The 13,868-nt window shown below is 40.2% G+C and overlaps 1 protein-coding gene across 5 annotated transcripts in view; it reads left to right on the plus strand.

Annotated features, from left to right (window-relative positions):
- Nucleotides 1–13,868, plus strand: part of SACS (sacsin molecular chaperone) — a 78,743-nt gene that overhangs the window by 40,705 nt on the left and 24,170 nt on the right. For all 5 annotated transcript variants that reach the window (XM_090028854.1, XM_090028869.1, XM_090028861.1 and 2 more), the window contains 4 exons: nt 2,878–2,963; nt 5,379–5,490; nt 9,041–9,187; nt 11,854–13,337. In XM_090028854.1, the coding sequence (XP_089884980.1) occupies nt 12,193–13,337 (1,145 nt within the window). In that variant the 5' untranslated portion in view covers nt 2,878–2,963; nt 5,379–5,490; nt 9,041–9,187; nt 11,854–12,192. The remainder of the gene's footprint in view (nt 1–2,877; nt 2,964–5,378; nt 5,491–9,040; nt 9,188–11,853; nt 13,338–13,868) is intronic.

Consider the following 13,868-nt stretch of genomic DNA (forward strand, 5'->3'; position numbering starts at 1 on the left):
TCCAAGAGAATCTGAGGTTCAGTAGAAGCAGACATTTGGAATGGTGTGTATAGTAAAATCACTAAATCTGATCTTAAATTATTTTGAAAGTCTAGCCGCAGATATATTAGCAGTGCTTTGTGAGACCTGTCAAACTCACTTTGCTCAGTAGTCAAGAAAGATGCTTTGTCCCAAATGAAGCAACTCAAAGATTTGCAAATATAAATTATGCTATTGGAATAATGTATTTTACATGGGACAATATGTATTGAAGTATGAAATGTATACAATACATAAAATATAACTGATAGACTACTCGTGGAAATGCTTTTCTTTTCCTTCTCACTAGTTTTGTTTACTTACTGCAAAATTGTAAGTATAAAAGTCATTATGATGCCTTGAAGTCACATTCAGGAAGTTTTAATTCAAGTCTGCAATATTGACTTAGTTGCTACAATTAAAAGAATCTTATTTCAAAATAATTTTAACTATATGGTACTGCTAAAGCATGAAATGTATTTATTGCATGACAAAGTCATAATATTAAAACTAGTAGGAAGATGGAGTACTAGATTTTTTGAACACTTCAAATAGAACAGCCTTTTTCATCTACATATCTTGTTACAAACAGCATTTTTTGGCACAGATTGGTTTATTGGTTGATCTAGTGACAGACAGATTGGATGTTCATGTTAATTACATCAGTGATAAGTTCTTCACTTGCCAGTAGATTCTGGGGAGAGTCTATAAAATTGTTCTTCTGTGGTACTGTTCTTTCCTCTTGGAGATTAAAGAACAGCTTTAGCCAGGACTTAAAATAGGTGGAGAAGTGAATGCCTCTTTAATGAGTCACTTCCCAGTCCCACTACCACCATGTGCACCCCATAGACTGATACATGTGGTAGGGACTTGGCTTACATTCACTGGGGAGAGGTTGATTTATTTTTTCCTCATCTCTCTCTCTCTTTCATTCCTGTACTGGTTCCTGACTGTCTCATCAGTATTTGCATTTTTGTGTCAAGATGTGTATTACACTTTTCTCTTTTGGAGTCAGATTTGTAGGAGGATTTGGTGTGCTTTTGATTTTGGATGGTGTGAAAAGTTGGGTATGGCATGTGGTACTACAGTGCCATGGTGAAGCACGTGAATGGGTATGAAACCATAAAAAGAAGAATGGCTAATAGTGGTGTGACCATGACTACTTAAACCAGTGTCTTTGTCCTCATGGCAGAAGAATGGGGATCAGCTTGATGTCTTTATGAACCTGAGGACACAGTTGTGGAGTTCTGGAGCTTTTTTACCCTGTTGTTCAATGTGTATTATGGGGTCATCAGGAGAGTTAATGAAGAGCTGCATCCTCTAGGACTTTTGAGCCTTGTCTGCAGTAGTAAGTTTATGATCCCTGATGGTTATGCCCTCAAGCAAGCAGCAGTGCTCTGAGCCGGCTGCTTTCTAACCTAGAAGCAGTGCCTCTATCTCTCCGTAAGGACCTTGGGATGGACTAATTGGCACTGTCAGTCAGCAGGGCTAGTTGGTCAGCCCCAGATCTAATGAGCTTTCCCCACATTGGCTGCTACATTGCTTCTGGTTTCGGGGACAGCCTTCCTGGAGCAGCGCAGCATGCCTGAAGGTCTTGCCTGTAGAGGTGTGTTTACTGTGTAGATCTGACTTGAGGAAGCTAATGGTATGTGGTTTTTTTTCTTGCATGTAAACTTACCAGCGCTATTAGATGTCTGGCCTAGTATCTTGTGTAGATTTTTGATGTGTATGAGAAACAGGTGATCAAAGCTCAATTTAAAATAAAATTGATGCTGGGGAAAGTATGGTGAGAATATTTTTTTTGATTTAAGGCTTGACAGTGGTGACTTTATGGTGCCACCTGGAGTTGGTGTTGGATCTTCAGCTCTTCTGAGATGATCATATGATATCAGTGTCTATAATTATTTTTATGATATGCATCTGGCCATAAGGTTTTGACAGCTTTCTTTGCATGTGGCCCGCATCTCTGTGATCCATGCCTTAGTTCAAAACCAGTAATATGATTTGTGACAATGTGGGGCTGTGATTTACATCAATTCAGATACACTGCAAAGTGCAGTGATGCTTCTGGTGTTACATGGCAACAGTGCATGACAGCCAAGCTCCATGATATATGCAGGTTTCTCATCCATTTTTCTGTTGAATGCAAGGTATTGACTTTTCACTGATGAAGCTTCAGGGTCTTGAGACCACTGGGCAGACTGCTATTTTTCTCTTTTTGTATGTTATACCATGACTGTGACAATAGAGTTGGTGTTTGAGTTAGATCTCTCTACTAACTAAGAGGATTGAGAGGATTTTCTAATGCAGAGCTTTCTAGAGTTACCTAAGCCTAGGTTTGATTATTACTTTGCACTCTTACAGTGACTGCCCTTGCTTTGTTGAGTGAGCTTCAGTGAGAATATCACATCAGTTCTGTGATGATATTAATTGTAATGGATACCTGCTCTTAAGTGTTGTTTCCCACTAAAGCGCCTCAAATTTGGTGTTGTAAAGCTTTTGGTTCCAAAAGGAATATTTTATGTTGGCCCTGCAGTGTATTGTAGGCATTTCTCAGTGCTCTGACCACTGGTTTCTTTTGGACTTTAGGTTGCTGGGGCTACAAAATATCTTTTTGTCAGTCTTTTTCATTTTCAGCTGGAATATTTCAAGCTAAACGGTCAGTCCTTGAGCAAGCACAAAGTATCAGAATTTTGTATAAAAGGATTAAGCATGAAGCATATCTGTAGTTTATTGTGGGGTGGGAGCTTCTTATAGTACCTAGCAATCATTAAGTGAATTAAAAAAAATAACAAGCAACATAAAACAAAAAATACATTCAGCAGTTAAATAACACCTGGCTTTTTAAAATACTTTTAGGTCGTTTTGGGCAAACAACTCCACCACTTGTTGATTTTCTTAAAGATATTTTAAGAAGATATCCAGAAGGAGGACAAATTCTTAAGGTATAAAATAAGTTGTATTTACTTATTTTAATGACGTAGGAATTTTCTTTTAGTTGTATGTAAATAAGTTCGCAATCTTTTTGCATACAGGGACCCTTTTGTTCAGATTGATGCCTTGTCCCAACCCACACCCCCCTAGCCCTGCCAGTGTTTCTTTCATTTTTGTGAACAGTGTGGCGAGTTGCAGCTGCTCATTTTTTATTAGTGTATGGCACATCTTCTTGCTCATCACAAATTATTTGGTTCTTTTATTTGTACTATGCATTTTATAGAGAAATCAGGGTTTTTTAAATTGTTTATTCTGTCTAATAATGGTTCTCCAGTGATAATGAAACCAGAAGGTAAATGCAATGAACTTCATGTGAGCAAGTGATTTGAAGTTCAATGTTTTATTATTTGATAAAGGATCTGAGACAGGGGGCAAGCTCAGGGCCAAGTCTAAAGTCGGCCTGCCCACCTGTCTATGGGGCAGTCCCCAGTCTCGCCTGCCATGGTTTTGCTGTTCACATAACTGGTGGTATAATGCGGGAGGCTGCCCATTCTATGCCCTGATGCCAGGGGGTGCTATCCATGGCTCTGTACCGCCCCTACACCATGGCCCATGCCTCACAGATGGTATCCAGTATGTCCTGTGCTCCAGGCCTAAAGCCAGGCCAGCTTAGTCCATAGGCAGGTCTCACTCAGATACTCAAACTGCCTCCCTCTCACTGGGGCCTCTTGCACTCCACCTTCTCTCACAGGGTCAATTGCCCACTGCACAATACTGTGCCCCCTTCACTCTGCCCTCCTCCCTTGAGTGGTCCCATAGGCCGTCAGGATTATCTGAGTCACACCTCAGGTGGTGACCTGCAGTCTTTTGGGCCTCTCCCATGACCCTCACCTGGGTAGTGGCCAGCCGATTCATGGAACAGAGGGCTAGTTCTGCTCTAGCCCCTCACTGGGCTTCTCACACCCTACAGCTTGATTACATGGGGTTTGGTCCATGTGCTGCCCATCTGGCCCTCCCACAGCCCTACCCACAACAAACCCATGCTGGGTATCCCTCAGGATATTGCCTTCAGCTAGTCTGTTAAGGATGGCCTCTTTGATAATCTTTTTCAAGACCTTCCCCAGGATAGAGGTCAGGCTGATGGGTCTGTACATTGCTGGATCTACTTTCCTCACTTTCTTGAAGATAGGCACGACATAGGCCCTCTTCCAATCATTGGGCACTTCACCAGAGCACCAGGACTTCTCAAAGTTCTGTGCCAGGGGCTGAGCTATGATGCTTGCCAGCTCCTTGAGTACCCTTGGGTGTAACCTGTCCGGGCCAGCTGACTTGAAGGTGCCAGCCTGTCAAGGGGTTCCTTCATGAGGTCAGCTTCAACAGAGGGCAAAGAGTCTCCCTTACCCAGCCTCCCTGACCCACAGTGGGCAGGGTGTCCCATGGGACTGGTGAAAAACAGACGCAAAGTACCCACTTAGCAAATTTGCTTTTTCGTGGGCATCGGTTGTCAGTTGCCCCATCTGGCTTAGCAGGGGTCCAGTGTTTCCCTTGCTTTTTCCTCTGGCTCCCTACATATCTAAAAAGGACTTTTTATTGTCCTTGATATTTGTAGCCAGCTGGAGTTCCATCGCAGCCCTGGCTTTCCTGGTTTGCTTTTCAGGTCTGGACCGGAGCAGAGTATTCCTCCTTGGTGGTGGTTCTAGTCCTCCATCCTTTGTAGGTCTTCCTTTTAAGATGCAGGACATCTGCCAATTCCCTGCAGAGCCAAGGGGGCTGCTGTGCCCTTTTGCTGTCTTTACTTCGAGACGGGATGGACTTTGCTTGTGCATCCAGGATTGCTCCCTTGAGGAACAACCACTCATCCTGAACTCCCCTCTCCTTTGGGCTGTGGCCCTTTAGGGCCTCACTGACAAGCCTCCTTAGCTTGTTAAAGTCAGGTTTCCTGATGTCGAGGACTTCTGTATTACTGACTGACTGGTTCTTTGGGTAGATCTGATGTCTTTTATTAGACCAACTAAAAGTATGTTGTTTTTATGAATTTTAGTATTTGACTAATACAGAAGTTAGTTGGCGTACTTCTGCATAGTTGTGTTATCATTTGGAAAGTTTATTAGTTGTTTTTTTTTTTGTTAAATCTAATATTGCTTCACCCCATTTTGTGACTTATAGGAGGAACTATAGCTATGATTATCCATCAGTGTACATTTCATTACTTCTGCCTACCATGTTTATCTGGTTTCTGATAGTTTAGGTAAATAATGTTTACTGCAGAAATTCATCCTTTCATTTAAGCACATGGTAGAAAATAGCTTGTTGAAAATAATTTGAAATGGTTACACTTTTAAACAGTTACTTATATTTTCTGCTTTCAAGTGTGGAAACCATGACTGAAATGGGCATAGTATCATTGGTGTTTATTTTATTGTCAGGAACTGATTCAAAATGCAGAAGATGCTGGTGCCACAGAGGTTCGGTTTTTATATGATGAAACTCAATATGGAACAGAATCTCTCTGGTCAAAGGACATGGCACCATACCAGGGTAAGTACCTCATTTTAGATAATGATGGGTTTTATTCTCTAATATATGTGTATGAGCTCCACTGGCTCCGTGGTCTGCTATCTGTACTCTTTGGGAAGCCAGTTAAATTTATACACTCCATCATGGAGTTTGTCTTTGAGACAAATATTCAAATATATTTATTGTGTACAAATCAGGGAATTGTGGGCCAGTAACAGCCTGTGTGTACAAAAAGAGAAAAAAGCTTGGTAAGGATCTATAATCTTAGCATCTCAGGTCATTATTTTTCTAGAGCTTGCAAATTAAGTAGGTTTAATGGGAATTTTTGAATAAAAGTCATCCAGGAGAGATCCCATGGTGCTGAAGTGGTAATATTGGTACTTTCCTAGTAATCCAGCATGGGAAGTACTAGACTGAATATTGGAGCTTGCTTAATGAAATCTAAGAAATGTGAGTAGTTGCCTCCACAAAGGAAAGTAACCTTTAAAGAATTTGTAATTTTTTTCCTAGAGAAACTGATGATTTCATTTTTAAGTACTTATTTGATAAACTATAGTGTGTCTCTATGTGTATATGTGTATGTATATGTATCTATATATTGAGCAAGGAAGAAAGACATGGCACGAACACAAAACTGGTTTATACGATATATACACACATAGTATAAACCAGTTTTGTGTTTGTGCCATGTCTTTCTTCCTTACTCAATTTTTAAGCTGCCCAACAGAGGCTCAGGGTGGCCTAAATAGGAGTAACTTACAAAACAGAAAAATGCTCCTAGAACACGAACAAAGCATAAAACAGAAACTCTAAACAATATTGTTCCGTAGCTTTGTTTACTAAGTTCCTGCCTAAATGGGAGGGTCTTATAGTGCTTCTGAAAGATGTTCAGATTTGGGCTCTGGCAGCTTTCAAGAAGGAGGGAGTTTCGGAATTGAGGGGCAACTACTGAGAATAAACTCTGACACTTAGCAGTGATATCTTTCTGGCTGTTAGTTTAGGAATTTATTGGGTTTTTTGTTTCTTTGATAAGTAGTCCAACTGGAATTAGACAGTGTTTTTCTGTGGGCTGGGTATGGTGAAGGGAGGGCACTTTAAGTAAATAAGGACTGTGGAAGAGTTTGAATGATTGTCATCTTGGTAAAGGGCAGAGTTTGGGAAGCTTAATGCAAGTGAAAAGATGGGTACATAGTACTTTAAATTTAGAAATAAGTTTATTTTTGTCTTTTAGATCAGTGGTTCACAATCTTTTTCATACAGGGACCCTTTTGTTCAGATTGATGCCTTGTCCCAACCCACACCCCCCTAGCCCTGCCAGTGCCCAACCCACAGTCCTCTGCCCCACCCTCTGAGCCCTGCTGGTGACCGGCACTCCCAAACCACAGCCTGCTGGTGCCCCTCCCCCCAGGTGCCACAGCTCCCTGCCCCCTGGGCCATGCCAGTGCCCCTCCTCCTGATCCACAGTCCCCTGCACCCCGCCCCCCCCCAGCTATGCCACAGGGGGGTGCCAGCTGCCTCTGTCCTACTAGGGCCAGAGCACAAGCAGTGATTGCAGGCCCCTCCAGCAGTGTATGCCTCATGCTGCTGGGCCAGGCAGACAGCTCCCTGCTGTGAAGAACTGCCTCGCTTCCTTCCCCCACTGATTCTCTCAGTAACTGCCTCAGTTACCTTAGATAAGGAGTCATCAACCTTTAGAAGTGGCTGAAATAATGCTGTTCATTCCATGGGCTAGCATTTCCAACCCAGCCACAATCACCACACATGTGAATCCTTGCTGGTGCTGCAGAAGCACTCTGCTGCAGCTATCCAGGCTTCATGGTCTAGATCAGTGGTCTCAAAAGTGGGGGATGGGCACCCCAGGGGGTACGCAAGACGATCCACTGGAGCGCAGGAAGAAAATAGTAGAACTTCTATTTATATTTATTTTATTTCATCTTTATCTCATCCTTTTTTAATTTCTATTTTTGTGTATGTTTTATAATGTACATAACGTATTAGTACAGTAGTACATGTATATAATTTATAAATAAATAAATATACATATATTGGCGGTGCGTGCTCAAAAATTTTTTTTACTGATGGGGGGGTGTGATCAAAAAAGTTTGGAGACCACTGGTCTAGATAATTATTCCTCATGCTCTAGGTTGCTGGTGCCTGCCTTTCCTGTTAATTTCCAGGTATGCTTTTTAAAAGGGGGGAAACCTGGCTTTCAGACCTTGGATGTCAAAAGGGCTTTTTAAAAATTCTAAGATCTTCAATAAATCTAGGTAAGGTTCTAATCTAAAATAAATACATTTTTAAAGGGAATGGCATTTCCATACAGTGTCATTAGAATGTTGTATAATAGCTAGGAAGACAATATTTTAATGTTAACATTTGCATTGCAATCTTGTTGAAGTTTCATATGACAGCAGTTTCTATAACAAGTTCAAGTGCTTAAGATGACACAAACATTATGGTTGTACAGTATTTATGTTAGAAATCCTTTCGTTCTGTCCAAGATGGTTTCAGATTTTGATCTATCACAATACTATGCAGAAGAATCCTGTTCACAGTCCTTACATGTGAAAAGGGACCTATTATATGGACAGGACTAAACTATTTAGAAAACCTAAGGTTGTTTTTTTTGGCCCATGGACAAAGGAGAAAGACACTTTTGTCCTGAAATAGGAAATTTATTGAATGTTGTTGTTCTTTCATCAGAGTATAAGTACCTCTGTGGCTAAAAACACTCCACACGGGCTACAGAGGATGTTTATATGTTACTTCTGTAAAGGATTTTCTGGATATAATCTTGAATGGCAGAAAGTAGTCAGTAGTAGCTAAAAGGCAGCTATCTTATTGGCCAAAAAAATGCAGGTTTTAGCTGTGTGAAATTATTGGGGAATTCATATCAAACTTATTGAATTGTTTCAGCCAAAAACAGAAAAAAATAATTAAAAATATGAAAACTTGGAAAAAAGTCGAAGTGGATTTTTTTTCTTTTGAAACAAGATTCAGTTTTTAAATGTACCTATATTTAATCAAAAGGTCCCCCCAAATCGAAACAAAATATTTTATATGAGGTTTAATGAATATTTTGCTCAAGCTGAATAAAAATATTTTTGGTTTTTGATTTTTGGTGAAAAAAGCAAAACGTTTTTAATTTTGGCTTGACCCAAATTAATTGCTCTTTCAGGTTTTTTTAATTTCAGTAAGCAAAAAAACCTGCAAAAAGGTTGCAGTAGAGTTTCCCTGTAACTCTCTAGTCTGTTATCCAAAACAGTGTGGTACTTGATAAAATGTTTGTGAAATCTAAAGTAATACAGTAAAACAAGGTGATGGATATGTCTTTGAAGATGGGAAGAAGAAAATATTTCTTTTAACTTCACAGATATTCCTCTTCAGGTCTTTGAAATTTTCTGTCATATTTGAATTGTCAGCTTGAATAACAGCTTCCTCATTAAATTGCCTGCGCATGTATGTTTCAAAAATATTATGTCGATTTTATTAAGATTGTTTCATGAACATGTTATACCAGTGTGTACTTCCTTTGTATTGCCTTATATTTGCTTATGATTTTTATTTTAAGGTCCAGCACTTTATGCATACAACAATGCAGTTTTCACACCTGAGGACTGGCATGGCATACAGGAAATAGCAAGAAGTAGGAAAAAGGATGATCCATTGAAAGTTGGAAGATTTGGAATAGGATTTAATTCAGTTTATCATATAACAGGTATTATATATAACTCTTCTTATAAACTGTTCCTAATCTTAATATTTGAGTTGTAAATTTTAAACATTGATCAAGCATATAAGATGCTGGCAGGGTGTTAAGTGAGTACAGTCCTTGCCCTCTGAGTAGCCTTCACCCATCCATGTTTTATCAGAGCCTGAAATTTTTAATCTTTTTTTTTGGTTTCTGGATACTGTCAGTGTCCATATTTTCCTTCACATTTTTAAAGAGAGTGTAGGTTGAAGACTGGAGGAATTGCATTCCTTTTATTATCATCACTCTTAACTCCTGAGACTGATCTGTGATTTAAATTGTCATGTGTACTGACAGCATAGGGTGTATATGTAGTGTAGTGGCTTTATAAATCTAAATAAGGTATATAATATTCAAAACATGAAATTTTTATGTAGTTTTTCTTGTACTGTGTATTCATGGGAAATATGAATTATAGATCAATAACTGAGTGTTTTTGCTTTGCACAAAACACTACTGACACTTCCTTTTTAATGGGCAATGTCATCCTGATTGTATAAAGCAAAAATATCTGAATAATTTGCTAATGAAACATAGTGCATTCTCGCACTTAACTGTGGGCATCTCTTTTCCTGTTGATCTGTTTATTATTTTTTATTGTGAGACTTATTTGTAAGATTGTTTTTCCATTCCAAGTGGTAGTCCTTTCTTCCAGTCACTGGTGTGCACTGAAATAAGTAAGCTCTACATAGCAATCTAAATACAGTTATAAAATGTTGGGTTATTTTTCATATTAGTAGGTATTCATCCTATTAAACTATATATCAGTATAATAATGGGAGAGTATATTTTGAGACCAGGAAGGGCATTCTGATGTAATAAAAGCCTTTGTCTGTCTGTCTGTCCGTAATGCTCTGGGCCAACTGCGCATGCACCCCTGAGAGGATGCACGCTGATTGGCTGTCAGGGCCCACAGCGTTATGGACAGAGGGAGCCACCACTGTGCCATCCCCCCCTAATAACAGCCAGCAGGGAGGGGGGAGGCGGTGGGGAGGAAGGGAGGGAGGGGAGCCGGAAGGGAAAGTGGGGATTTCCGGTGGCAGCATCCCTTCGTTGCCATCATGCTGCTCCCTGCCTCTGCTGCTGCTGCTGCTGCTGCTGGTGCTGCTGCTTAGCCTTGACAACAGCCGGCAGAGAGGGGGAGGCAGCAGGGAGAGGGGGAGGGGAGGCAGGGCGGGGAGGCATGTTGCATGCCCCTGGGTGGGTGTCAGTGGCCGTTCAACCTCCCCTCCCCACATCCCCACCCAGTTCCTGGGAGCTGGTGGTGGTGTGGGATGGAGCGGCAGGGGGTGGGGAGGGCATATGGGGCTGCACCGGGAGTGGTGGTGGGGCCTCCATGGGGCTAGACACAGGGGGAGGGGGGTGCACGGGGCCGGAGGTGGAGTGGTGGCACCATGGGGTGCTAGGTGGTGGTGCTCTGTCTCTGCCTGCGCCCCCCCCCCCCCGCCCCCCGTGTCAGTCATAATGGGCAATTTGCTAGTGATTGGAAAAAAAAAAAAGAGGCAATTAAAACCATGAATATTTAGTATTTATACTGTACATGTAGTTTTTCAGGCTAATATGCCAATTCTTTGCTCCTTTAAAGTTTTTTTTTTTTGTTCTCTTTTTCTAATAATGTCTTCTCTGAATTTAAATCTACACATCCAAAGATGTTTTTATACAATAAAATAGTAGAAGAGCAGAATAGTAGAATATGAAAAAAATGTATTGGTAGGTTTAGGTTTTTGATAAATAATGGTGATTTAAAATCTACATTGTCATTTGTTGCAACCTTTGTTCAAGGTATGAATAATATGGAATATTTAAGAATGATTCATAATATGTTAAAGGCTTATGTTTTCAAATTTTGACAATTGGTGTGCTCCATATATGCAGCACACCAATTCCAAATAACTGTAATTTGCTTAATTGCATGACACAATGCCAGCGCCAATGTCTTGCTTTCTGCTTCCTTTGCAAGAAAATCCAGGTATGTGCATACCAAGTTATATGGATAAACTGCATTAATGCCTAGCATCTTTAAGTCCTACTGTCTACTTTATAACCTACTTATATTCTGGTTAACTGCATATAACTGCACCTGTCTATTTTGTAATTGTTTGTACTTGTTCAATTGGGCCAGAACCCAGTAAAAAGGAAACAGCTGGTAAAGCTATTAGAAACATTGAAAAACATGGGAGAGAGTCATAGTTTCCTCTCTTCGTTATTAGGGTTTCTAATTGCAAGCCCTGAAAGTGAGGGAATCTAATTAGCTCCAGGGAGATGCTAATACTAGAACATAGTACTGTAAGCAAGCATTGTTTACATTAAATTCCTGTAAGTACATAGTCCTGGTAAGTGTATAGCATTTTTCAGGCCCAAGGTTGTGCACTTTAATGGAGTATACTGTCAAATCAGTCTCCATATTTGTTACTTAGTAAAATGCAGATATTTAGAAAAATGTCTGTTGCCATCCATAGTGTATAATCATGTTGTATTTCTTCTGGAAAGTACTTTAATTGTACTGATTTTATTACATTTGCAGTCTCTTAGCATTAGCCATTCTAGACCAAATTACATTTGATCTGTAAGTTTGTGTTTTAAAACCAGTCTGTTTCAGATTTACTCATATTTCTTGGGTTTCACTTGTACAGATGTCCCTAGTATCTTCAGTGGTGACCAAATTGGAATCCTGGATCCCCATCAAACCCTTTTTGGACCCCATGAATCAGGCCAGTGTTGGAATCTAAAGGATGACAGCAAGGAAATTAATGACCTTACAGATCAATTTGCACCATTTGTTGGTGTGTTTGGTAGCACTAAGGAAACCTTCAAGAATGGAAACTTTCCTGGCACATTTTTTCGTTTTCCCCTTCGCCTACAGCCTTCCCAACTGAGTAGTAATCTGTATGACAAACAAAAGATTTTGGAACTGTTTGAATCATTCAGAGCAGATGCGGATACAGTGTTGCTCTTTCTAAAAAGTGTTCAAGATGTTTCCTTGCGTGTTAGAGAGGCTGATGGAACAGAAGAAACTGGTTTTTAGAGTAACTGCTAGTGAGAGCAAGGCCTTGAAACATGAAAGACCAAACTCTATCAAAATTTTAGGAACAGCAATAAGTCAATATTGTAAAGGGGTTCCGAGCAACAGCATAACATGCGTGACATACCATGTAAATATATTTTTGGAAGATGAGCATGTTAAGGATGCGCAGAAAACGTCTTGGTTGGTATGTAACGGTGTGGGAGGTCGAGGAATCTGCAGTGAACTAGATAGTTTGGCTGATGACTTGAAATTTGTTCCTACGATTGGAATAGCTATGCCTTTATCAAGTAATGGTGAGGAAAAAGGAGCTGCAGCAGACTTTTCAGGAAAAGCGTTTTGCTTTCTTCCTTTGCCTCCAGGAGAGGAGAGCAGGACTGGCCTCCCAGTTCATGTTAGTGGCTTCTTTGGCCTCACTGACAATAGGAGGAGTATCAAATGGCGAGAGCTGGATCAGTGGCGAGATCCAGCAGCTTTGTGGAATGAGCTTCTTGTGGCCAATGTTGTCCCAAAAGCATATACCACTCTCGTTTTGGATGCTATCAAACGAATGGAGACTGAGAAGAATTCAGATTTTCCTTTGTCATCTGAGAGAATATATGGATTGTGGCCAGAAAAGGACAAAGTTAGGGTACCCTGGAAGCCAATTATAGAATCTGTGTTTAAAGAACTGTTACAAAGTGCAGTTATATATGTTGCCAGTAATCAGTGGATAAAGGTGGAGCATGTATGCTTCTCTGAAATGGATGAGAGCTTGGAGTATACACAATCTGTTCTCAACTACCTCCAGAGCTCAGGGAAACAGATTGCCAAGGTACCACCAAATATTGCTAGTGCAGTTCATCTTATTGTCTCTAGCACCAAACCTGTGGAGAAAGTGACCCCTGCTGTGGTACGGCAGGCATTGAGGAAATCTGGACACACAGGCCCTGCTGATGAAAAGCTTAACCTCTTGGAGTACGTACTTAGTGATGGAGTCTACAGTGAACTTATTGGCTTGGAACTTCTGCCGTTACAGAATGGAAATTTTATTCCTTTTTCTTCATCTGTGTCAGAGCGAGATATAATTTATATAACCTCAGAAGAGTACCCAAGGTATATTTAACATTTTTATATTATATTCTGTGAAAATTCAGCTTAAAAGTTAATAAAATTCCTTTTAAAGTGTCACTTACTTATTGGTGGTATAAATAGAATACACATGCAGAAGTTTTTTTTTAATGTGACGAAACAGTGTAGAAGGGAACCCAAGTCTAAATACATATACTTTTACATCTGAAAGTTAGAAAGGTAGTTGCTGTCAGAATATTAGAAAGAATTAATTGGCTCTTAATATGAAACAGGCAGCAAATAAATTTAATCCAACTATTTTTTCCTCAGGAGCCTACATAAGAGAGAGTTGAAAATGTGTGTCCTTGTGGATTGGCAAGCGACATATGGCACTTTTAAACTGTATTCCCACCAGCTGAGTGTTACTTTAGATGCATTTAAGACAGTGGCAATGATGGGGAACATGACAGCTAGTATCTTACAAAGACTTATTAAAAATAAATATGCAGACTTTTATTAACTCCCCCTACTGCAAGCAGTGATTGTCTGTAATTAGAACTGCATCTAATACAATGA

The sequence above is a fragment of the Crocodylus siamensis genome, chromosome 1, assembly GCF_052110815.1.
Source record: "Crocodylus siamensis isolate JL-2025a chromosome 1, ASM5211081v1, whole genome shotgun sequence".
In the NCBI taxonomy this organism is placed as follows: Eukaryota; Metazoa; Chordata; order Crocodylia; family Crocodylidae; genus Crocodylus; species Crocodylus siamensis.